Source organism: Lemur catta, chromosome X (assembly GCF_020740605.2).
Source record: "Lemur catta isolate mLemCat1 chromosome X, mLemCat1.pri, whole genome shotgun sequence".
Lineage (NCBI taxonomy): Eukaryota > Metazoa > Chordata > Mammalia > Primates > Lemuridae > Lemur > Lemur catta.
In genome coordinates, this window is record NC_059155.1 from 57,927,993 (window position 1) to 57,952,723 (window position 24,731).

The 24,731-nt window shown below is 55.2% G+C and overlaps 3 protein-coding genes across 3 annotated transcripts; 2 read left to right on the forward strand and 1 right to left on the reverse strand.

Moving 5' to 3' along the window:
* Positions 1-4,355: 4,355 nt before the first annotated feature.
* On the forward strand, positions 4,356-7,893 carry MAGIX (MAGI family member, X-linked). Its single transcript, XM_045537879.1, has 6 exons — positions 4,356-4,365; positions 4,623-4,769; positions 5,509-5,591; positions 5,668-5,904; positions 6,003-6,174; positions 7,354-7,893. Exons 1-6 carry the CDS (start codon positions 4,356-4,358, stop codon positions 7,638-7,640), a joined length of 936 nt encoding a protein of 311 aa, XP_045393835.1. The 3' UTR covers positions 7,641-7,893.
* Positions 7,894-12,589: 4,696 nt separating this feature from the next.
* Positions 12,590-15,527, forward strand: PLP2 (proteolipid protein 2). Its single transcript, XM_045538699.1, has 5 exons — positions 12,590-12,846; positions 13,908-14,060; positions 14,166-14,261; positions 14,804-14,894; positions 15,123-15,527. Exons 1-5 carry the CDS (start codon positions 12,751-12,753, stop codon positions 15,143-15,145), a joined length of 459 nt encoding a protein of 152 aa, XP_045394655.1. The 5' UTR covers positions 12,590-12,750; the 3' UTR covers positions 15,146-15,527.
* Positions 15,528-15,635: 108 nt separating this feature from the next.
* PRICKLE3 (prickle planar cell polarity protein 3) lies at positions 15,636-24,260 on the reverse strand. Its single transcript, XM_045538698.1, has 9 exons — positions 24,111-24,260; positions 22,785-22,870; positions 21,708-21,891; positions 19,669-19,782; positions 19,233-19,370; positions 18,253-18,456; positions 17,974-18,160; positions 16,930-17,232; positions 15,636-16,344 (listed from the first exon to the last, which is right to left on the reverse strand). The coding sequence occupies exons 1-9, from the start codon at positions 24,150-24,152 to the stop codon at positions 15,773-15,775; spliced, it is 1,830 nt and encodes a 609-aa protein (XP_045394654.1). The 5' UTR covers positions 24,153-24,260; the 3' UTR covers positions 15,636-15,772.
* Positions 24,261-24,731: the final 471 nt, after the last annotated feature.

A 24,731-nucleotide genomic window follows, 5' to 3' on the forward strand; every position in this document is an offset into this window, starting at 1 on the left:
TCAGATATCATAGACTGGGTGGTTTAAACGACAGAAATTTCTCACAGTTCTGGAACCTGGAAAGTCCAAGATGAAGATGTTGGCCAATTTGTTTCATGGTGAGGGCTCTCTTCCTGGCTTGCAGATGGCTGCTTTCTGGCTGTGTCCTCACATGGAGTTAAGACGCTGAAGGAGAGTGAAGGAGATAGTGAGAGAGGGACACACAAAGAGGGACAGAGAGCTTTCTCTTTCTCTTCTTATAAGGCCACAGTCCTATTTGATTAGGGCCCCACACTTATCATCTCATTTAACCTTAATTAACTACTAAAGAATCTATCTGCAGATATAGTCACGTTGGGGGTTAGGACTTTAACATAAATTTGGTGGTGGACACAATTCAGTCCATAGAATTTGTTAATAGCTAAAAACTGGGCCGGGCGCAGTGGCTCACTCCTGTGATCCTAGCACTCTGGGAGCCCGAGGCGGGAGGATTGCTTGAGCTCAGGAGTTTGAGACCAGCCTGAGCAAGAGTGAGACCCATCTCTACTAAAAATAGAAAAAGTAGCTGGGCATCGTGGCAAGCACCTGTAGTCCCAGCTACTAGGGAGGCTGAGGCAGGAGGATTGCTGGAGCCCAAAAGGAAATTGAACTTCCCCTGCTCATTCCCACTCTTCATATTAAAAAAAAATTAAAAAAGATAAAAACTGGAAACAGCCTAAATGCCCATGAGTAGGTAAATGGATTAACAAACTGGTCTATTAATACAGCGGAATACAACTCAGCAATAAAAAGCAATGAATGACTGGGCATTGTGGCTCACACGTGTAACCCCAGTACTTTGGGAGGCCTACATGGGAGGATTGCTTGAGACCAGAAGTCAGAGACCTCCATCTCTACAAAAAAGAATTTAAAAAAATTAGCCCAGTGTGGTGGGTGGCCCACCTGTCATCCTAGCTACTCAGGAGGCTGATCCAGGAGGATCACTTGAGCCTAGGAGTTAGAGGTTGCAGTGAGCTATGATGATGCCACTGCCCACTAGCCTGGGTGACAGAGCAAGACCCTGTCTCAGGAAAAAAATGAATGAAAGATTTGGATGGATCTCAAAATAATTATGGTAAATTAAAGAAGCCAGACCTACCCCCCCAAAAAAGAGCACCTGCTGTATGATCCCATTTATATAAAAATCTGATAAAATGCAAACTGATATACAGTGACAGAAAGCAGATCAGAGATTGCTTTAGGGGAAGGGACCCAGATGCCAGGAGAGAGGGGGCAGGAGAAAACTTTTGGCAGAGATGGTTGTGTTCAATATCTTTTTTTTTTTTTTGAGACAGAGTCTCACTGTTGCCCAGGCTAGAGTGCCGTGGTGTCAGCCTAGCTCACAGCAACCTCATACTCCTGGGCTCAAGCGATCCTACTGCCTCAGCCTCCCGAGTAGCTGGGACTACAGGCATGCGCCACCATGCCCAGCTAATTTTTTTTCTATATGTATTTTTAGTTGTCCATATAATTTCTTTCTATTTTTTTTTAAATAGAGACGAGGTCTTGCTTTTTCTCAGGCTGGTCTTGAATTCCTCAGCTCAAACGATCCATCCACTTTGGCCTCCCAGAGTGCTAGGATTATAGGCGTGAGCCACTGCGCCTGGCCTCAATATCTTGATTGTAACAATAGTTTCACTGATGTAAACATATTCAAAATCTATCCAATTGAATGTCAATCATACCACAATCTGTTAATAAAATAAAAAGTTTAAGGAATTGGGTGGGGCATGAGAGGGATTGACTTAAATCCTTGAATGAGGTGAGGCTAAAAGGGGTAATTTGTTCATATTCATGAATGGAGGATGCTGAGAGGCACTGGTTTGAACCAACATTGGAGCAGGACTAAGAAGGGCTTTGGCTCTGAGCAGTGTGACTGTAGTCAATATTAGTTAAAGATGAGCACCAACGCTGCTACCACATAGCTTGACTGTGCCCAGTGCTGGCAATTTGGAAGCTTTATTCCTAATTCCCATGCCAATCTTAGCACGAATTTCTCATCAGTCCCACTTCCTGGAGGGGTACATTGAGGCTCCAGACAATGCATTGGCTGGGGTTCCACCTTCACATCTGCATACCAGCTGGACCCCCAACCCTGCCAGCAGTGTTCGTGACACAAGCACCACTCTCTCAACCCCAGTCCTCGCCCCTGCTCCCAGAATTTTGGCCCTGCTGGCATTGGCTCTCTAAGCAAACCCTTATCTAGCATCCTGGGGTGCTCATCCCTGTAATTTATCGCTGAGGACATCCTTGGATCCCCCATTCCTTCATGACGCCCCAAGCCTAAGTATTTTCCAGTCTGGAAGCAGGTTCCCATCACCAGACCCTCAAGCCTCTCATCCTTTTGACAAGCTCCCTGACCTACCTTGGTAGCATGGACACTGCCTGGCACTTGGAAGCCTCCTTTCACCATCAACCTATCCTCAGTGCTTGGAAGATGCCCCAGTCTGTAAGACTGTTTCATCCATAGAGCTACAGAGGCTCAAACTCCCCTTCCCCGGTGTGTAAGCACCTCATTACCCCATCCACAGCTTCCTGAAACCTGGAGCCCCAGATTGGGAAGTTGCCCTCTCCATCTCCTGGCCACACTGGAAGTCTCAAGAACTGGGCAGAGCAGTGAAGGAGGTCCAATGTGTCCCCCCTCAGATAAGGTCAGGTCCAAGGTGGGAGGGGCAAGGGATTGTTGGAGCAATGAAAGCAGGAACTGTTCACCCCTTTCACCTATGACAACACTGGGCCCCTGAAAGATGGACCAGAGAGGTTGCAGAACCAGCCAGAATGGACATGAGGGCACAGTGTGTCCACAGCCTATAGTGAAACAGTCACCAACCAAGTGAGTGTTGGGGATAAGCTGCCTGAGACTGGTGTAATTGTTGGCTTGCTATGGGGGCCCTGGGCAGGCTTCTGAGCCTCTCAGACCTTCAGTTTCTTCTTCAGCAAAGTGGTGGTCACAGGCCCTCTCTCACTGCAACCGAATTCCTCCTTCCACTACAGTCATATTGTATCCAAGGGCACCCCCCTTGGGGCCTATGTTCCCAGACACCCCTTTTCAAACTTAGAAGAGGCCTCATTCCTCCACTGACATTGGCTGCTGTACCATCCCACCCCAGTGTCTCCAAATCCACCTTAACTCCAGGCCCCTACCTCCTCTCTACTCTCCAGAGGACCTGGTCTCCCCACTTTTTCAGTCCCCAAGCCCCATAATGCTCAGGGCCCCAAAACCTTTTATGGCCCCCAAAGCCCCAAGGGTGCCCCCTCCCAGCCCCCCAATACCTTGCCAGTTCCCCAGTAGGGACCATGGTGGTCAAACTCTTACTGCAAATTTACTGAGTGCCTACTGTGTGCAAAGTTCTGTTGGCCATTGCAGAATTCCCTGGTAAACTTGGGCTCTACTTCTGCATACTTGTGTTTAGTTGTCAGAACTCAAACGGTACCCTAACTTCTATGGGTGTCCTCTTCCCTTCCTATGCATGCAGTAACAACATCCTCTGGATGGAAAGAAGAGCCCAGCCAGGGTCTTCAGTTAACCAAGACAGCGCCTGAGGCAGAGGAAGGCCGAGCGCTTGTGCTGCCTCCCTCAGCCAGGCCTCCTTGCTGGCCGCCAGGTAGGTCACCACGCGGGTCGGGGCGGCAGGCACGGGACTGGCCGGCCTCAGCCTCCAGGCCTGGGCGGGCCGCCAGGTGAGTGCATTCCAGCGCTCAAAACGCGTCGCTGGAGGCCGTGTGTCCACCGGGCGGACCACTGGCCATGGAGCCGCGTGCAGGGGGCGCCACGGACCCTAGGGGGAGCAGAGGAGGTACCCGGGCATGGGGAAGGGAGGAGGGGCGTCCCCTGCCACCGTCACCCCGCCTGTCTGCTCCTCACCTTTTCCTTGGACAGGTGGTAAACAGAGCAGCTCTGGCGCCCAAGGGGCGGTGGCAGCGGGCAGGGAACCAGCGACGGGGGTGGGCTCGAGGTCCTCTACCCACACCCGAGCAAAGGGGCCGTGCACCAGACCCAGGGAGATGTGCAGGGAGGGGTCTGCCTGTGGTCGCTGGGGACACCTGGGCACTCAGGGTCTGGAGTGAACGCGGGGCGGGGGGAGCTGGGGGCCCCTGTGAGGGGGAATCTGGAGGTAGGTGGGCCCTGTGGGGAAACGGGGGGGGGAAATTCACAGGGTAGCAGGGGCTGCCTAGGCTATCCGGAGGGGAATTTGCGGTCCCTGTGGCTACAGGGTCAGGCCGTGTTCTCTCGGGATATGTGGGGGAATCAGGGTCCCTGGAGATATCGTGGGGAAAGCCTTTGGCATCTGGGGTTATTAGGGGGCAGTTGGGGACCTGCAGAGAAAAATCACAGGATGTTCGGAGGTATCCAGGACTACTGCTGTCAAATAGCTATCTCCAGGACATCTGTGGGGTAGGGGAGTCCACGGGCATACCCGCGATAGTCGGGGGTCGCGGGAGAGGAGAGGGACAGCGGGAGGAGCTCCGGAACTCCCGAGGGAGTGGCTGGGGGGATCTCAGGGTATCTTGAGATGATCATTTCTAGGTCTTCAGACGGCTAGAAGCATGGGGGTTCTCCGAGGCTCAGGGTCGGCGTTGACTTGTCCACCTCTCCCGCGCAGGCCGCGGCCCTCGCCTGCCAGCGGGCCCCAGCGCCCGGCAGCTCCTGGCGCGGCTGGACGCGCGCCCCCTGGCGGCCCGAGCTGCGGCCGACGTGGCGGCGCTGGTGCGCAGGGCCGGCGCCACATTGCACCTGCGCCCCAAGGAGGGTGCGTGACGGGGGCGGGGCCTCCCGGGGGCGGGGGTGGCGTGGAGGTGGGTCCAGGGGTGCCGGGCCCGGGGTTCTTAGCTATTCCCCCGGGTGGGGCCGAGGGGGTGTGCAATGGGAGGGCGGGGCTCTGTGGGTGCTTGCAGGGGGCGGGGCCGTGGGGTTAGCCTAGTGAATTCCTTGAGGGTTATTGCAGTAGGCTAGTGTCGGATTAGTGGAGAGTGCGAGGCTGGATCCTTATTCTGGTCAACGGAGCTTCCAAAGTGATTTCTGAGGAGGCGGGGCCTGGAGAGTGCTGGGGGGCGGATACTCAGCAAAAGGGCAGGTCTGGAAAGCTAGGCAAGGGGGCGGGGCTCGAAATGTGAGGAATGGGGTGAGGATTAGAGGCTAATCAGAGGGTTTGACAAGTTGCTGGGTAGCACCCTCCAGGGTGGGTCGAAAGCTGTTGTTTGAGGGGTGGGTTCTGCGTGTTATTAGAGGGAGGTGGGGAGGTCTGTAGGATTATTCCAATGGGCGGGCCCAGGATTATTTGTTAAGGAGGCTGGGTCGGACAGTTATTGGTGTTTGTTGAGCCTTTAAGATTACTTGAGGGGGTGATGTCTAGTTAAATGGTGGGCCAGTTTGTACGTGTGTTGTAGAAGGAAGGCAAGTAGATGAGGCTAGAATGTTAATTCAAGGAGTCCTAGGTAGTTTCCATAGCGTGTCCCCCCATAGCCCTCTTTGCCTCTTTCATCCCCCAGCTGTTAGCGTGCTGGACTCTGCAGACATAGAAGTCACAGACAGTCGCCTGCCTCATCCCATTGCTGTGGATCACCAGCCCCAGGTACCACCTTATCCTTCTATTCGAGGCCACCTGCCTCTGGGCTGGCAGTCTCTGTACACCTGTGTCCTTACTCTAGCATCGTCGGTCAGAGACCCTGGGTACGTGTAGTGCACTTCCTGGAGTGACCCAGAGTAAGGCACATCATGCTTCGAAGCCGTCCCAGACCTCTGGTCAGTTCTGTGTGGAGCTGGTCCGCGGTTCCGCAGGCTTTGGCCTCACCTTGAGCGGCGGCCACGATGTAAATGGGGACGCTCCGCTGGCGGTTCGCGGGCTGCTGAAGGACGGGCCTGCACAGCGCTGTGGTCGCTTGCAGGTGAGCTCTAAGGCACCTTCCCTTGGTTGGTGCTATCCCTGCCTTTGGGTGCTCTCCATTTTCCATTCTTACAACACCATTGCCTTGGACTGTTGCAGGTCGGCGACCTAGTGCTCCACATCAACGAAGAGTCAACGCAGGGCCTCACCCATGCCCAGGTCGTGGAGCGGATCCGTACTGGAGGTCCCCGGCTCCGCCTGGTGCTCTACCGGCCTCTCAAGACCCATCCCGGCAAGCCTGAGAGCGTGGGAAGGTCCCAGATAGGAGGTGGTGGGTTTCCCAGGGGAGAGGAGTCAGGGATCAGTGAGGAGAAGGAGAGGTTCGCAGAGAGGCTGGGCTTCTGAGTGGGAAGGGTTTGATGGTCTCCCTGGGGAAGGTCCGGTGTTCCGTGTCTGCCTAGGGTCAGAGTATTCTCAAAAGTGAGGGCAGGGAGGGGCACAGGGTCCCTGGACAGGAATAAAGCAGGGACAGGGAGGGGGACTGGTCCCCAGGATAGGAATTTCATTTTTTTTTTATTTTTTTGAGACAGTGTGTCGCTTTGTTGCCCGGGCTAGAGTGAGTGCCGTGGCGTCAGCCTTGCTCACAGCAACCTCAAACTCCTGGGCTTAAGCCTTGCTCACAGCAACCTCAAACTCCTGGGCTTAAGCGATCCTACTGCCTCAGCCTCCCAAGTAGCTGGGACTACAGGCATGCGCCACCATGCCCGGCTAATTTTTTCTATATATATATATATTTTAGTTGGCCAGATAATTTGTTTCTATTTTTAGTAGAGATGGGGTCTCGCTCTTGCTGAGGCTGGTCTCGAACTCCTGACCTCGAGCAATCCACCCGCCTCGGCCTCCCAGAGTGCTAGGATTACAGGCGTGAGCCACCGCGCCCGGCCCAGGATAGGAATTTCAGAAGGGAAGCTTTAGAGGTACTGGGAGGAGAGAGAAGGGAAGGGGTCTGGGGTAAAAGGTAGAGTTCAGAAGGAAGAGTCTTAGTTCTGGGAGAGGAAGGCAGAGTGGGTCTTAGCCGAGAGGAAATGGGAAGGGGGTCCAGAGGGTAGGGTGTCTAGTTGTGAAAGACAAAGAGTCTTGGGAGAAGGTTTGGGCGTCAAGAGAGGTGGGATGAGAGAGGGGAGAGTCAGGGGTCCTAGATGGGACGGGTTTCTTCTCCCTAGGTTAAGACCAGGGTTTGATTTTCAGTGGAGATTGTGGGAAATGATTTCTGAGGGGCATGTTCTGGATCCAGGAGGGGAGGGTTCTTGAGAAAGGAGTTGTCTGGGCTTGTGAGGGGTGGTGCTGGTCCCTGAAGGGGCACTTTCAGGCCTTGAAAGGAGGTTTCTGTAAGGGGCAGAATCTCTGTCTCCTGAAGCCCTTGGGCTCTCCTGGCCACCCTTAGCCAAGGGCCCCGATTTCTGTTCCCCACTTCACCACCCAATCTAACCCTCAGTCCCGCCACCCGCAGATCGCAGCCCAGATCCTGGGGAGCCGGAGGTGATGAGGTCTCGCAGCAGCAGCACTTCCCCAGTTCAGCACCCTCGATCCCGCACAACGCACAAGACCCGGGACAGCCTGGAGCCTAGTCCAGAGGCGGCGGCCCACGGTCCCGCGGTTCCTCCCCGTGAGGACCGCATCCCGGGTTCCCCGGGGCCCTGGTTGGTGCCAAGCGAGGAACGTCTCTCGCGGGCCCTAGGGGTCTCTGGGGCGGCGCAGCTCGCTCAGGAGATGTCAGCCGGAAGGCGGAGGCACTGAGCCTATGTCAGACTGCTCGGTGCTTCGTTGGTGCCGCCCAACCTGGATCTGGTGTGCCAGGCTCGCCTCGCACTGGCACCGCCCCGAGCGTCCGCTTGGTCTGGTCCCCACCCCCCTCGTCCCGCTGCGCAGTCAGTCAGCCCGCACTCCCCTCTCAACGTCAGTGGTACGGCCGGTCCAGCCCGGCCAGCCCTGCGCTTCTGGTTTGGGCGAGGGAAGTATTAAAATGGTTCCATCCAGTCTTGACTTGCCAGGTGCTCTAGGCGGGGTGGGGCTGCCCAGTCCGCTCTGTAAAGCGGGTGGGTGGGTCGATCCGGTTTCCAGCAGTGCCTCTTCTTGTAACCACTGACAAGCTTCGTGCCGTTTCTTTCATGCTTCCAGATGGGTCTTTACTTCTGCCTGTCCTCAGCCCGGCGTGCTTTCTCCCTACTCCTTTTGTCTTCGCCAACTCCTGCTCCTTTCCCCATTCATTCATGTCACCTTGTTGGAGGTGTGCAGTGGCTCACACATAATTATTGTGCGTGGCAATGGGGAGTGCAAAGGTGGGCCTGTTATTGTGGCGGGTGTGCACCAATATACCCACAGTCCTGGCTCAGAATCGTCCAGACCCTCAGCTGTCGCCGGGATAGCAAGGCTAGAAGCAGGGCGCTTCCTTCGCCAGGAGCCTGCGGTCTCCCACTTCCGGCCTAGTCGGCTAGCTTTTGCTGGCACGTAGACTGCCACCCTCAGGGCACTGGCTGGGGCCCTGGAGCCCCCTTTGGGGTGGAGCCAGGAAGGTGTGAGTCAGGCCCCTGGGCAGGCCAGGCTAAAAAAGGCTGTTAGTTGTTAGAAGTACATATAAAATAATATTAATAAATAAAGGCTGTTAGAACTTTTCTGCCACGCCCCCCTTTTCCGTAGATGGTGAGGAACTGTAAGCGGGCTTGTGTGCACATGCCACACGCTGGGCGTTCCCGATCCCAGGAAAGGCTCAGACTTTCCTCCGCCCTGGGAACAGAGCCCGACAGCCGAGGCTTATATGGCCAGCGGGACTCCAACCAGGGTAGCCCCGAGGCGAGGCGGGCGCTGGCAGAGGCCAGAAATGTCCAGTCACCACCGCTGTCACCACATCCTGAACACTTGGCCCCATCCCCTCAGTGAGGGAAGCTGTGGTCTGACTGGGGAACTTTCGCTGCTATGGGGAGGGGGTGAGGAGAGAAGAGAGAAATTATAGGACCAGAGTGTGAGTCCAGGGTGGTCTGGAGAGAAGAGAGGAACTGCAAAGACAAGCTGGGAGAGCTGGGAGCTTGAGTATGAAGAGGTGAAGAGGTGAACACCTGAATGGTTAGAGTTGTAGACATTGTGGGGGAGTGTGCCAGGGTGGCTTCCAGCTACCCCTGACTCAGAGCCTGGTGGAGGTGTGGCTCTACAGAAGTCAGCAAAGGGCTCAAGTCCCCCAGTCCTATAAACACAGTCACACCCAGGAGACTAATAATAGTAACCCCAGCCACTATTTGCTTAGTCTTATCCCTCCTACTGGCTTTATTGCAATATTAATTCTCATCTACAGTAGTTACATATCTACTCAACAACCCTGATATGTCCATTTTACAGAGGAGGAAAGTGAGGTCCAGAGAGTGCAAGTAGCTTGAGGGAGGGGGTTTGAAGTAAGATTTAACTGAGTCCTGATTCCCAAGCCTGTCCTCTTAATTTAACCTGAATTTGACTTGACAAGTTTTTTTTTTTTTTTAGAGACAGAGCCTAGTTCTGTCACCCAGGGTGTAGTGCAGTGGCATGATCATAGCTCCCTGCAACCTCAAACTCCTGAGCTCAAGCGATCCTCCTGCCTCAGTCTCCCCAGTAGCTGGAACTACAGGTGTGTGCCACCATACTTGGCTAAGTTTTAATTTTTTTGTAGAGACAGGGTCTTGCTATGTTGCCCAGCCTGGTTGACAAGTATTAATTGAACCCTGGCTCTATATATCTTGCACTTTGATAGGTACCGTGGAGATGCCAGGGGAACAAGATATGAAGATTTCTTTTTTTCAATTTTTTTTATTTCAGCATATTATGGGAGTACAAATGTTTAGGTTATGTACATTGCCCTTGCCCCACCTGAGTTAGAGCTTCAAGCATGTCCATCCCCCAGACGGTGCTCACCGCACCCATTAGGTGTGTATACACCCATCCTCTCCTCCCCGCTCCCATCTGCCCGACACCTGGTGAATGTTACTACTATATGTGCACTTAAGTGTTGATCAGTTAATACCAATCTGATGGTGAGTACATGTGCTGCTTGTTTTTCCATTCTTGGGATACTTCACTTAGTAGAATGGTTTCCAGCTCTATCTAGGATAATGCAAGAGGTGCTAGATCACCATTGTTTTTTGTGGCTGAGTAGAACTCCATGGTATACATATACCACGTTTTATTAATCCACTCATGGATTGATGGGCACTTGGGTTGTTTCCACATCTTTGCAATTGTGAATTGTGCTGCTATAAACATTCAAATGCAGATGCCTTTTTTTTTTTTCAGAATGTCTTTTGTTCTTTTGGGTAGATGGCCAGTAATGGGATTGCTGGATCAAATGGTAGGATCAAATGGCTGGATCAAGAGCTACTTGTAGCTCTTTGAGATATCTCCATATTTTTTTTTTTTTGAGACAGAGTCTCGCTCTGTTGCCCGTGCTAGAGTGCCGTGGCATCAGCCCAGCTCACAGCAACCTCAAACTCCTGGGCTCAAGCAATCCTTCTGCCTCAGCCTCCCGAGTAGCTGGGACTACAGGCATGCACCACCATGGCTGGCTAATTTTTTCTATATATATTTTTAGTTGTCCATATAATTTCTTTCTAGTTTTAGTAGAGATGGGGTCTCGCTCTTGCTCAGGCTGGTCTCGAACTTCTGAGCTCAAACAATCTGCCCGCCTCAGCCTCCCAGAGTGCTAGGATTACAGGCGTGAGCCACTGCGCCTGGCCCTCCATATTGCTTTCCACAGAGGTTGTACTAGTTTGTGGTCCCACCAGCAGTGTATGAGTGTTCCTATCTCTCCTCATCCTCGCCAACATTTATTATTTTGGGACTTTTTGATAAAGGCTATTCTCACTGGAGATACATGATATCTCACTGTGGTGTTGATTTGCATTTACCTGATGATTAGAGATGTTGAGCATTTTTTCATATGATTCTTAGCCATTAAGGACATGAAGATTTCTTTCTTTCTTTCTTTCTTTTTTTTTTTTTTGAGACAGAGTCTCACTCTGTTGCCCGGGCTAGAGTGCCATGGCATCAGCCTAGCTCACAGCAACCTCAAACTCCTGGGCTCAAGCAATCCTCCTGCCTCAGCCTCCCAAGTAGCTGGGACTACAGGCATGTGCCACCATGCCTGGCTATTTTTTTCTGTGTATATTTTTAGTTGTCCAGATAATTTCTTTCTATTTTTAGTAGAGATGGGGTCTCGCTCTTGCTCAGGCTGGTCTTGAACTCCTGAGCTCAAAGGATCCATCTGCCTCGGCCTCCCAGAGTGCTAGGATTGCAGGCATGAGCCACCGCGCCCAGCCAGACATGAAGATTTCTATCTTTGTGTAGCTGACGTAATAAGGGTAGACAGATGTCAGATAAGAAAGACAAGAAAACTAATTTTAAAAAGATAATTTTGGAGAGAAGCAAGAGTTATGAAGATAGCAAAATGAGGTTATGCCCCATAATACTCTGAAATTTAAAAAAATGAGGTTATGTGGGAGGAGATGATGGTGGGCTTCTGGGCTCTTTGAAGACATGATACTTGAGCTGGGACCTGAATGGCCAGAAGCCAGAGGTATGAAGAGCTTGGGGAGGGCATTGACAGCAGTGGGGACAGCAAGTGCAAAGGCTCTGAGACGTAAGCCCGGTTTGTCTTGTTCCAGAAACTCAGGCATGTTCTTACAGAGTCAGAAAGCACATGCTGTGCCCTGGGAGAAGTATGTTTCATTCCCTCCACTATTCAATTAGTCTTTCAGCAACCTGGGCTGAAAGAGGGGGCCCTCATCTTGCCAAGCATCTAGCAATAAACTTCACCATTCCTCATCTAGGGCTGGGCTGGCTGGCCCCTCTCCTCAGCCAGGAAACTGAGGCCCAGCATTTAGCACCAGGAATTCTCTGGGATTGCAGAGCACAGAGTGAGAGAGACCCTGGGCTCCCTGGGCTCTAACACTGTTAACAATGCGCACCCCATGCGCACCAGGCCCCGCTCTCGCTCAGCCTTTGCGCTGGCAGGATCTCATCCTCACCACTGCTAAGAGCTTTATTCCACAGTCCACGATCCTTTATCCGAAAATCTGAAGTCCAAAAACCTCTAGAAACCGACTGTTTTCCCACAAGTTTGACACCATTTGGTTACAAAATCTGACTTGACCTCACGATGAACAATTTTCAGTCCTTACTTATCCACTTATTGTGAACGTTCACACCTTTTCTTGAGGAAATATTACTTTATTATCCTTTTCTTTTCTTTTCTTTCTTCTCTTCTCTTCTCTTCTCTTCTCTTCTCTTCTCTTCTCTTCTCTTCTCTTCTCTTCTCTTCTCTTCTCTCTTCTCTTCTCTTCTTTTCTTTTCTTTTAATGCAGCAGCCCCAGACCCTGCCGAGAGTATATGCACGGGGAAAACTTTCTAAAATCCAAAGCATTCTGAATTCTGGAAACGTACCGGGCCCCGAGTCTTTCAGGTTTAACCATGCCCTAGGCCGTTTCTCAGCTAAGGACACTGAGTCACTCCCTCCCAAAGCCAGATTCCCGTGGTTCCGAGTAGAGGCTGTCCCGGGCGCATTTACATTCTGAAAAGGCGAAGGGTCTCGCGGTTATAGCGCCTGGCACCCGAGTTGCCAAGCACCTGGAGATGGGGCGCCCCGAGGCAGAGCGCCAGGCCGGGCGTATCCTCAGCGGGCGGGGCGAGGGGGTTTCCGGGGCGGCAGCCACCTGGCCCGGCCCCCTCCGGCCCCGCCCGCCTCTGCTCAGCTCGGTGATTCACTCCCTCCTTCGCCCCGGGGGCCCCCTTCCCGGCCAGACAGCGGGCAAGACGGCTGGGTGTGCAGCGTCCTCGAACCCGCGAGCAAGCGAGCAGATCCTCCGCGGCCGCAGGGACTCCGGCCCATGCCATGGCGGATTCTGAGCGCCTCTCGGCCCCAGGCTGCTGGGCCGCCTGCACCAGCTTCTCGCGCACCCGAAAGGGAATCCTCCTGTTTGCTGAGATTGTGAGCATATTGGGGCAGGCGGGTGGGCAAAGGAGAGGTGGGGTGGCTGCACCACGCGGAACTGGACAGTCTGGGGTGAGGCAGGCACGTGGCCCGGGAGCTCGGTAGGGGGGCGCCGGTGAGTGGGTTCGTGGTGGAAGCCCGAAAGTAGGGGCGCAAGGCAAGTCGGTGGGGTTTGGAGAAGGTGATCGGAGAGCTGGTGGTCGGAGAGCTGGTGGCCATGGGGTAAGACGAGGAGCCTATAACGCCTATGGGGGGGCTTCGTGGGGGAAGCCCGCGTGGACTCATCAGTGGACGCGTGGAAGGAGTCCCGGGGGGCTGGGAAGTGGGGGGCCTCCCGTGGCAGGGCGTGGCGCGGCCTGAGCACTGGCGGGCGGGCTGGCAGTGCGCCCAGGGGCGGGCCTTGCTGGGGTGGGGCCCCAAGTGTTAGTCCCGCGGGGTAGGGCGCCCCACCCTTCACCAGTTCTTCCTTGCCCTTCTGGGGCCGGGTGGGTTGTCCTTAACTTTTCGGGCTGCTCAGGAGCCTCGGTTTCTCGCCCCCTTTGAAGTGGGCGCCGCCTTTGAGTCACTTGTAAAAGGAGTGCGGCGCCTTTAAGGGAGCCCTGCCCTTCTGGTGTCACTCTCAGGGCTTCCCAAAGGAGTTGTCTGGGGAACCACATGTCCCGCCCCCTCAAGGCCAAGGAGCTGGCGCCAGCGATGCTCACAAAACACCTGGCAGAGCCACTACTCAGACTGCCCATACCCTAGAGCGGAAAAGGGGGGAAACTGAGAAGTCCAACTCCACTTACTTGTGGGGTGACCTTGTGCAAGCCATTTAACCTCTCTGTGCCTCACTTTTCTCATCTATAAAATAGAGATACTAATAATAGTACTCAGTTCATTAGATTATTGTGATGATTAAGTGAATTTGGAACACAGTGAGGACACAAAACGTGTGTAGCTGTTATTGTGTGTCATTTTCCCAGTCCTGGTAAGCATCTGAGTTTGAGACCCCCAATTTAAACCAATCTCCTCAGTCCTGAGAGCTGATAGAGGCCCTCTTTCCCATGTCACCCTTCCAGATATTGTGCCTGGTGATTCTGATCTGCTTCAGTGCCTCCACGCCAGGATACTCTTCCCTGTCGGTGGTTGAGATGATCCTTGCTGCTATCTTCTTTGTCATCTACATGTGTGACCTGCACGCCAAGATACCATTCATCAACTGGCCCTGGAGTGTGAGAAGGGGGTCAACAATGGCAAGGCTGGGGAGGGGCCTGGGCAGTTAGGATTGTCTGGGGAACTCTGGGTGCTGATTTTCCTCTTCTTCCTACACCTCACAGGATTTCTTCCGAACCCTCATAGCGGCGATCCTCTACCTGATCACCTCCATTGTTGTCCTTGTTGAGAGAGGAAACCATTCCAAAATCGTCGCAGGGGTAACGACCATGGAGGCAGCTCCAAATCACAGAGAGAAGGGTTTGAGGATCCGGGGGCCATTTCTGCCTGTGCTCCTGGCAGAAAGTGTGATACCCATAGCAGACGGCACTTGCCCTCAGGCCTGCAGGGAAGTTTGGCTCAGGCCCTGGTTTTGCCTCTTAAGATCTTCATTTGCTGTGAAGGGCTGTCCCTTGTCCAGCACAAAGACCTTTGTGGGAAGTACCAACAGGTGGCCCCTTTGTCAACACACTAGACTACCACCAGCTAGAACTCTGTAGAACTTTGTCTCAAATGTAGTATGAATTGTGCCATATATGTGGGGCCTTGGTGTGGCTGCCCTGTGTTGAGAGGTACTAGAAGGAGGCAGGGTGGGCTAGAATCCAGTCTCTTGGCCTTTCTCTGAGGCTCTCTGGCTTCCCAGTTTGGGCTTGAGTCACCATGCTTCATGGGCCAGGTGCTGGCAGTGGTGGATATTAGGAGGTAAGAGGCTGAATGGGCTGACCACCTAATCTAACCTCCCTCGCTCCCATCCTGCCCCTAGGTACTGGGCCTACTCGCTACATGCCTTTTTGGGTATGATGCCTACGTCACCTTCCCCCTTCGGCAGCAAAGACATACAGCAGCTCCCACTGGTAAGTTTTCGTGTGTGTGTGTGTGTGTGTGTGTGTGTGTGTGTAGAGGGGTTGCTGAGAGGGCAGAGGAGAAAAGGAAAGGGATCTCCTAAAGATATGAATGCCAACTGTGTTCCTTGTTGGTGCTTATGGCTTTTGTACCAGTTGGTACCATAAGCCTCACTATTCTTGTCTGTAAAATGGGCACGTGAATCCAGCCAATGCTTTCTCTCTTTTCCTCATTTGCAGACCCCACAGATGGCTCGGTGTAGGCGCACTCCTCTCATTTCTCTCTGCAACCTGCAAATAAGTCCTGCATCGGAATAACTCCACCCCCACAACACTCCCAGCCTACCAATTCCCAGCCTCCTATTGAGGCAAAAGTGCCTTTATTGGGAGAATTTTGTCTTCCAGCCTGCCAATCAACTCCTGGGTGTGACCACTTTTATGGGTGTGCCTAGGGTCCTCTTTGGTGTCAAAAGGTGATACCAGTTCTGCCTGAACCATGCCCCCACCTAAGCCACAAAATGAGGGAAGAAGGCACCTTAGATTGTAGATTCCAGGCCCCAGGTTTTGACCCGCTCCAAATAATCTCCCCGCTGTGGGGGATGGTTCTGTGGAGGGATGAATAAATAAACAGATTGTTAAAATATACGATGATGAGTAAAGTAATCCTTTGATAAAATGTAGATAAATGTCAAGCATCAGGAGGGGCAAATTGAGGAGGGGCAGCTGGGGCAAGGAGGAAAAGACCGAGGCCCATTTTACAACAAATATTAAATTACTTCAATAATACAAACAGCAGAAGGGGGGAGGAAGGAAGGGGTTTTATGACTTAGACTGGGGGGGTTATCCTCTCCACTGACTGGAGAATGAAGCCCCTCCAGAACTGCCTGCCTTCAAGCCACGATGCAATTCTTGTCTCGGGACTGTCGAGGCATCCCCGGGTGAGAATCCCTGGGGAGTGGTGAGGAGTGGGGGTTGAGAGTCTCAGTTTCAGTGTCCTGGGCTGGCATGGGCCTGCACAGGTGCGCGGGCAGTGGGATGCGTTCTCCTAGGAAGAAGCCGTCATCCTCTGAGGACTCAGAACTGGAACTGGAGGGCGAGCTGGAGCAAGATCCTGAATCTGACCCTGATCCCAAGTCACAATGATAGTGGCGACGTCTGCCAGGGCGGCGGTGGTGGTGGCGGCGGCGACGGCTGGGGGGCCTGGGTGGGGGACTGCGTGGCCTGCGGCGCTGGGCTGGGGGTGCACTCAGGGTCCGCCGTGGACCTCCGTCTGACACCAGAGGGTCACGGAAGCTGACGCGTGGGGTGCTCTGGCGACCGAAGGCACTATCATCCGGGCGCGGATTCGGCTGGCCGGGGGACTCCGACGGTGGCTCGGGGGTGCTGCGGAGCCCCAGCTCCGGCATGGAGTGGCGGTGTGGGGCCCCTCTCAGAAAGCGGGAGGGCTCCTCGGGGTCTGCAGCTGGAAAAGGAAGCGACTCATGCAGGAGGCCTGTGGAAGGGCCTTCTTTTCCCCACCAGACTGGGATAGTAGGGGCAGGAGTCGGAGACGGGCAGGGAGATGCAGTCTGGGAAGTATGAGGCTCGGAGCCGGCCCTGGGTGGAGAGGGTGGGAACAGGCAGGCAGGAAGAGGAACACTGATTGGCCTTTGGGGCGTGGCCAGGTATGGGGGCGTGGCTTCTGATGGAAGGGGTGTGGCATAGGCTGGAGTAGGTTTGGTTTGATAGAATGGGGAGGAGCCTAGGTGAAGAGGGTGGAGGGTGACAGGCTGGAGGACTTGGGCTCAAGTAGGGACAAGTTGAGGTAGGGGATGGGCCCTGTACAGAAGCAGGGCGGAACCAGGTTTCACGAGGTGGGAGTAGTTTGGGCTGGAGTCTAGCCGCGGAATGGTGTGGGGAAGGGGGCTGGGCCGAGATGAGGGCGGGGCCAGGGATGCAGCAGGTGTAGGGCCTGGGCGAGTCAAGGGAAAGGGCCAAGGTTGAGGGAGGGGCGGGCGTGCGGTGGGGGATGGGGCTGTGGCTGGGCGTAGCTAGAGGGTTAGCTCACCAGGTGGTGACTCCGCCGCGCAGGTGTCTTTGGTGGCTGTCTTGGACGCCCCCTCCGCAGCAGAGAAAGAGGCTGTGGAGGCTGTGAGCGGTGCGGTGACCGTGCCTGCGCTCCAGCTACGGCGGCCGGGCCCCGGAGTGGTGGGCTCTGACCCAAGGCTGCAGGCTCGAGAGCAGAAGATTAGGCCACGGCGGGGCAGGAACGGGCGGCCCAGCAGGGCACGCCCGCAGCGACTACAGCAGAAGCAGCGGTCTGAGGCATGCCAGTGCTGGCCCTCGTAAGCCATCTGGCCCTGGTCCAGGCCTGCGGGGAAGGACGCGAGGGGGAAATTGAGGCAGAACTCCCAGGCATACCCCACCCTCATGAATGGGGCTCTTCTCGGGGAGGGGTGGGGAACTGAAGCAGGGTACACTGAGATGCCCTCCCCCCCTTCCCAAAAGACCCTTCTCTGGAGAAAGCAGGAAACTGGAGGTTTGGTCCTCACCCCAGTGGTTCCTCATTCTCTTGTCCTGGGGACTGGCTGGTTAATGTCTCCCTCCCATTCTTTCTTTCCCAGGGTGCTCCCTCTCAGAGTAGGGGTGGGCCTTGGACTCTAAGATGTGGACCAGGCTTAGATGTTAAGGGGTGGCTTCAGGTGGAAGGAGAGGGAAAGGCTAGGCCTGAGGAGGAGGCCTGGGTGGTGGAAGCAGGGCTTAGAAGGGAGGGCGTGGCCTTGGGGGGAAAGGAGTGGGTCTTACGGGGTAGGGTGGTAGCGGTGACCTAGGCAGATGGAGGAGAGTGGATGAGAATAGGGCATAGGTTGGGGTAGTAGAGGCTGGGCTTAGAGGGTACTCCTAGGGGCCAGGAATTAGAGGGCACCCTGGAGGTGGGTCTGGATGTGTAGTGGTGGCCTAGTATATAGATGATATTTAGAAAGTATGGCACAGTGGAGGACACTGGGGGTGGGACTTGCCGTGAAGGGCTCTGGGGCCTGGAGGACAAGAGGAATCCTGGTGGGGTAGGGCTGGTGCCCAACTGTCCATCCATCCCACCATGTTCACCCACCAATGTGCTCCCCACAGCCATCGCAGTATTCCGCATGGCGGGCCTCGTAGCAGGTGCAGCAGTGGGGACGGCTCTGATGCATGACATAGCGCTGCCCTCCTAGGGAAGCTTCACACTCGAAGCAGCAGAAGTGACCCATGTGCCAGTGCTGGCCCTCAGCCTCTGTGCACTCAGGGGAGAAGATGATCTAGAGGGTAAAGGCCGTCTGTGGCTGTCAGAAAGGCCTGCCCCTGGCCCTGCCTGCCCTCTATTCCCACCCCTGAGCAGGGAAGCCCAAACCTCGTCACAGGCTTGGCAGCGTGGGCGCAGGCGTTCAGCATGGTGGCGCCCACAGTAGACTTTGCCAGCATGGTAGAAGTAGATGAGGTCAACGAGCAGCTCCTGGCATGTGGTGCACACGAAGCACTGTGGGTGCCAGCAGGCACCCAGGCCTGCACGGCTGGCAAACACTGCGATGTCCCCACCTCCGATCTGCTTCCCACACTGCCACGGGACAGACAGACACTGTCACCATTGGTAAGATGGCCAGATGGATGGGATCAGCCAAGACATGTCACCCTTGGGCCTTCCCCATGGTGAACCTTTGTGACTGGCTCTGCCTATCACAGGGGGTGCAATTGGGGGCACCTAAGAGACTGATCCTGCTCACAGGGGAAGCCATAGAGACAGGCCTTACCCATCATGGGTGGCCTTAAAGGCTAGCCTCCCCACAGTGGGTGGGGAAGACATAGAGACAGGTCAGGCGCAGTGGGGGAACTACATAGATAGTCTCCATCCTCTGGGACCGTAGCAACAGACCTTGCCTAACAGTAGGATCTAAGGACAGGCCCCACCTGCCACTGGGCTCTGGAGACAGGCCCTGCCACTGTGGGTCAGTTCTTAAAGACAAGTTCTGACCACAAGAAGACCAGAGAGACGGTCCACACCCCACATCTACTGCATGGAGGGGCAAAAACCATAGAGAAGGCACACTAGGGCCTCCTTAGGGACAAACTGCACCCACTGGTGGGATCTGAGGGATAGGTCCTATCCACCAGGGGGCTCTAGAGACATACCCCCTTACCAGGAGGGCCTTAGAGACAGCCCCTGCATAACAGTGATATGTGAGGAACAGACCCTGTCCTCCAGAGGGGATCCTAGAGACAGTCCACTGGGGCTTAAGGGGCAGGCCTTATCTTCCACAGCTTGGGAGACTGGACCTGCACCCCAGGGCTTGGAACAAGGGCACTACTCCCTCCCCGAGGCCCTCTGTGGCTCACCTCCTCACAGATGGCCCCAGTGATGGTCACTGGGAAGATGCGTACAGTGCCACGCCCCAGATTCTCCCGCTTCCGCTGCTGGCTGAAGGCTCGGAGCTCTTTCTTCTCCTCCTCTTCCAGCGCCGTGCAGTACTGGGCCTAGGGATAGTAGGGGTCTTCCAGGCTCTGCCCTTGAGGCCACCCCTGTCCCTCTTCCAGATTTCATCTATGCCCAGGAAGTTTACTTCTAGGCTTTTGTATAGCTGGTGCCTCCTGCCTGAAACACCCACCTCTTCTTTCAAAGTCCAGCTGTGGCTTTGCCAAGGAATGTTCCCCGATGACCCCGGCCTATCCAGAACTCCCATCTCAGATCAGCTCACCTTTCCTCCTCTGACCCTGCCCATCTTTCCAGCTACCCTGCATTCACCCAGGCTGTACCTGTCTTCTGTCTCCTCACCTCACTGTCGTGTGGGGGCAGCTGGTGCAGTAGCTGCTTGATCCTGTATTTCTCCCCAGGACTGTTGACATAGGGGACCTTGTCCTCTGGGAGGCAGCTAAAAAATTGGTATACCTGGGAGGACATGGGGGGGGTGGGAGAAAATAATTGAGATTAGGGATGAGCTGGGATGCAGTGAGATGGTGGGTCCCCACTGCTCTGAGAAAGTTAAAGTCATCAGGAGGGACTTCCCCTGAAAGGCCGGACGGATCATTTCCTTCAGCTCCCAAACATGCTGAGAATTCCCTCAGGTCTTGGCCCCACTTCCTCCTCCAGCTGCTACTCCACTTTTCTCCTCCCCTTTACAGCAAAATTCCTCAAAAGAGTTGTGAGCACTGGTGTGCACTCCACTTCCTCCCCTCCCATTCTCTCTGGAGCCTTCTCCAGTCAGACTTCCGCCCCCGCCCATCCTCCAAAGCTGTCAAGGTCATTGATGACGTCCACATTGTTAAAATCATTGTTCAGGTCTCAGTCTTCATCTGACTTGATCCATCAGTAGCCCTGGACTTAGCTGATCACTCCTTCTTCCTTGCTTCCCTTCTACTTGCTTCCCTTGGCCTCCAGGACAGCACGCAGCCCTTGTTTTCCTCCTACCTTGTCGGCTGCTCCTTCTCTGTCCCTCATTTGGCTCCTCCTCAACTAGCCCACTCTGAAATGTGGGAGGCTCCTAGGGCTCAGTTCTTGGTCCTGTTGCCTCTGTCTACATTCGCAGCCTTGGGAATTACATCCAACCTCATGGCTATAAATATCATCTATTTGGCTAATGTGTCCCAAATGCATATCTCTAGCCCTGTGACCTCTCCCTTGAGTTCCAGGCAATGTGGCCACTTAGATGTCTAACAGGCATCTCAAACTCTGTTTGGCCAAAACCAAATTTAGCTCTTAACCCTCAAACTTGCTCCTGCCTTTCCCTTTCCCGCACAAGTTAATCCGCCCATCCTTGGGGTCATCTTTCACTCTCCTCTCTTCTAGCCCCACAAGCAAATCGTCTCATCTCTAGTTTCAAAATATATACAGGATCTGACCATGTCTCACTGCTTCCACTGCCAGCACCATCATCAGTCACCTGGGCTACTGCAGTAGCCTCCTCCTCTCTGGTCCCCTGCTTCCGCCCACACTCCTGCGGGCTGCTCTACACTCAGCAGCCACGTCACGTCCCTCCTCTGCTCACAACCCCCTTGTGGCTTCCCCCTCATTCAGAGTCAAAGTCAAAGTCCTCTCCATGGCTCTGCCACCTCTCTGACCTCAGGTCCAGCTGCTCTACCCCTCCCTCACTCTGCTTTGGCAGCACTGGCCTCACTGTCCCTCACACATTCCAAGCATACCCCTGCCTCAGGGCCTCGGCATTAGTTATTCACTTTGCCTGAATCACTCTAACCCCAGAGCTCTGCATGGCGCACGTCTTCACCCCCTTTAGGGTAGCTCGAACGTTAAATTCTCAGAGGCTTACCTGGGCACCCTATTTACAGTGCTGGTCTCTCTCTCTCTCTCTCTCTCTGTCTCTCCTCACCACCCCCTTCCATGCCTTTTTATTCCATAGCCCTTATACCATCTTTAAATATATGTCAATATATTTAAAAGTTTGTTTATTGGCTGTTGCTCCTTTTGGCAATCTAACCTCCATGTGGGCAATATGTTATTTTGTGTTTTGTTCACTGCTGTGTCCTCAGTGCCTAGAACAGTGTGTGACCCAAGGTAGGTGCTCCATAACTATTTGTTGAATGAATCAATCAATGAAGACTTGGTGAATGAAGTGCTGGGGTAAAGCCTGAGGCAGAATAAGAGTGGGGTGAACAGGCCCTGAGGAACTGGTCCCAAGATCACTCAGGGTTCCCCCTGAGTGTGGGGGGCTGACCACCCCTCTGTCAGGGAGGGGTCAGAAGGACTTTCGGTCTGACCACACACTCTAGCGTTGCTCCAGAAATAGGTTCCCTTTTGAGTGTGTGTGCCTATGTGTGCACCCACTGGACAGCAAGAGGGGGTGGCTGGCCTCTGGTCACCTGCTCGGGCTTAAGGCCTGGGGGCACCCAGGCATACTCCTCCGATGCACAGCCTGAGTCGTCGTCGGAGATGGAGTGGCGCTGGAAGTCTGAGATTAGTCGACACATGATGCGTTCCAGGTCCACAGGCACGGCGTGAACTGCGTGCTCCTCCCGTGGGCATTTGCAGTGCTGGCAGATCTTTCTGAGGGGCCAGGATGGGGGTCAATTACTAAGCAGTTGCTCACCCAGACCCCCTCAGCAGCCCAACTGAGGGGCGGAGACATGCAGATTCTCACCACCAAAGGGCCCTGGGCCTGCGGGCGGGGCTGATAGGAGGTGGGGCTATGAGCCAGGCTCTGGCTGTGAGCCTGTCAGTCATAGAGAGGGAGGTGTTGGCTGTGAGAGGCTCAGCTTCCAGCAGTAAGACAGGGGCCGAGGAGGGCATGGCTGTGAACTAGGGGTGGGGCTGTGAGCCTGGGCACGGGATTGAAGGGGCGGGGCTGCGGAGTCTCAAGGACATCCCCTAACCTTTCAGCTCTGGGACTTGTGTCACTCTCTCTGGCAGCTGGCCTGAGTGGGGGCGGGACTTCGAGACTGAGATTGGAGTTATAAATCTAGAGGCTTCCCCTCAGGAAAGCCTCTGGACTTTGTGGGGAGACTTTCCCTAGAGGCAGGGCTCTAGCCTGTGTGGTGAGGCTCGGGTAGGGCTTGAATCTGGGGGCTGGGGGCTGTCTGTGGTATGTTATGAGACTTTTAGGTGCAGGGCTCCAGTAGGAGTATAGGACGCTGGGTCTGGGAGAGTAGTTCCGAGCCTAACGGGGGGTTGGAGGTCAGTGAGGGGTGCTCAGATCCCGGGAGCATCTCCCTAGGGATGCGACTCAGAGGCTAGGGGAGAACTCTTCTGGGGGCGGGGCTGTGTCGTGGGTGGAGCTTTCCTGGGAACGCGACTCTTGGGGATGGGTCAGGGGCCGGGGCTCTGAATCTGAGCGTTCGTAACTGAGCTCCCCCAGTAGGCAAGGAGCCTAAACCTGGCGGGGGGTGTTCCCCTGAAGGCAGAGCTCTGACAGAAGCCCTGGTGTGTGGGGGGTCACTTACCTCCAGCCGTGCAGCAGGAAGCCGGGGCATTGCTCCCTGCAAGAGTTGCAGGGCTGGCCCCGGTCTGGGTCCTCGGTTTCTGGATGCTGCTGGGGGAGGGGGGGCAGACGCAGGGCCGGGCAAGGCGCGGGAGCAGGGAGGGAGAAGTCAACGCCCGCCCCTCCACTCCAAGGCCTGCAACCGCACGTTGGGGCCTGTCCCACCAGGGCAGTGCTGGGCAGGCTGGGACAGCGCCTGGAGCGCGGGGGAGGGGAACACAACCGAGGCAGAGGCGGGGCAGCTGAGACCACCTCCCAACAAGTCCCCTTTTCAGGGAATTCCCCTCCCTAGGCTGGCCTTGTACTACCTCTCCCCCAGCCTCAGACACCCCTCTGCCTCAGATCCTTCCAGGCCTCAAACACCTCTCCCAGAATTCAGAGTACTGTCCCCACCAGAGCCGAGTCCTTAATCTGGGCATCCCCTCCCAGGCCTTATCTCTGTCCCCTCTCCACCCACGAGGCCAGCAGCACTCCAATTCCACAGGGTAGGCGACTGGGACCCCATCCTTCCTTGGGATCCCCACATGAACCCTTTTCCTCCCTTCAGAAGCTCAGGAGCTGCTCCTGGCTCCACTCCCTCATACCGAGAAACAGGGGACCCTCCCCAAGGAACTCAGGAGGCCTCTGCTCCATTCAGCAACCCCCTGCCCCAAGAAACTTTGACCTTGAGCCTCATATCCTAGGGCTATTTACTCCTTCTCTGGACCACCAAATCCAGACCCCATCTTCTCCCATCAGAGACCCCCTCCAAAGGAAGAGAGAGACCCTCCTATTTAAGAAGTTAAAAGCTCCTTGACTCAGGTGGAAGCCTGGAAGCCCTGTTCACCCAAGTCCCAGTCTGTCTACCCTCAGCATTCAGGCATGCCAGGAGAGTAGGACTCTATCCCTCAGTACACGTACCTCCAAGTAAGGTGTCCCCTTCCATATCCCTCAGTACACGTACCTCCAAGTAAGGTGTCCCCTTCCACAGAAGCTCAGGAGGTCCCTGGTCAACCCAAGACCCCAGGACCCAATCTTTTGGCCCTCAGAATTCCCTCTTGCAATTCACAAGAGAAGGGAGCGCACCAGGTCCCAGGGTATGCGGAGCGGTGATTAGGGAGCCTGGGCCACCAGACCTGCAGGTTCCTTTATCCGCTTGCTTCCAGCAGCCCCAGCCTCAGGTCTAGGAATGCTGGGGATGGGATTCCCAGACCCTTTATGGGGCGTCTGCTCTCTATGCCTATCCCCTTACCCAATCACCCGGGCCTCAGTTTACCCCCGACCCCCACCGCTGTTGAGTCCCGCTCACCGCACGCCCGGAGCGGCGCCTCCGGGACCCACGCGCGAACATGGCGCGCCCGGGGAACGGTCAAGTCAGGCCGGGTCAGGCGAATGGAATCAATCCTCACGGCCGTCCGGCCATCGCGCGTCGGGCCTAGGAGCTCTGTTCCGTAAACCTGACACCCGCGTGGGAGGAGCGCGCCCCACAGGGCCCGCCCCGGGACCTGTTGTCTCTCCGTCGCCATCGCTGAGGCGCCCCCTGCCTAGAGGTGAGATGCTTGCAGCCCAGGAGCGCCCCGCGGGCAAGGCCCTTGCGCTCCCGTCCTGGGCCGGAGCCGAGCGTCACAAGGCACGGCCCCCAGAACCCCAGTATGCCATGTGGCCTCTCATGGGACATTCTAGGGCTTGAGGGCTCTGGGTGGAGGTGGGGGGACTTGGAGGTGGCCGCCTGACTTGAAGGGGTGGCACTAAAATGCTTGTATTGATGCTTCGTGTCGGTTTATCTTGGATGCTTATTTACGGGAGGGGTTAAAGCCCCCTCTTAGCCGCCTCCCCACTGGTGAGGTTCCGAGCATTTCTTTTCCTCGGATGAATGCTGCAACAGTGGTCTCAGGTCTCAGCTGAGTGCCTTGTCTGAGTGCCACCAGAG

Bases quoted from the DNA above. Each gene is read 5' to 3' on its own strand.
- MAGIX (XM_045537879.1), top strand. The intron at 5,905-6,002 runs GTGAGCTCTAAG...GGACTGTTGCAG, and splicing joins AGCGCTGTGGTCGCTTGCAG to GTCGGCGACCTAGTGCTCCA. The intron at 6,175-7,353 runs GTGGGTTTCCCA...CGCCACCCGCAG, and splicing joins AAGGTCCCAGATAGGAGGTG to ATCGCAGCCCAGATCCTGGG.
- PLP2 (XM_045538699.1), top strand. From the start codon at position 12,751: ATGGCGGATTCTGAGCGCCTCTCGGCCCCAGGCTGCTGGGCCGCCTGC. The intron at 12,847-13,907 runs GTGAGCATATTG...TCACCCTTCCAG, and splicing joins TCCTCCTGTTTGCTGAGATT to ATATTGTGCCTGGTGATTCT. The intron at 14,061-14,165 runs GTGAGAAGGGGG...TACACCTCACAG, and splicing joins TCATCAACTGGCCCTGGAGT to GATTTCTTCCGAACCCTCAT.
- PRICKLE3 (XM_045538698.1), bottom strand. From the start codon at position 24,152: ATGTTCGCGCGTGGGTCCCGGAGGCGCCGCTCCGGGCGTGCG. The intron at 19,783-21,707 runs GTGACCAGAGGC...ATGTCCTCCCAG, and splicing joins CAGGCCTTAAGCCCGAGCAG to GTATACCAATTTTTTAGCTG. The intron at 17,233-17,973 runs GTGGGTGAACAT...CCTTCCCCGCAG, and splicing joins TGGCTGTGGGGAGCACATTG to GCCTGGACCAGGGCCAGATG.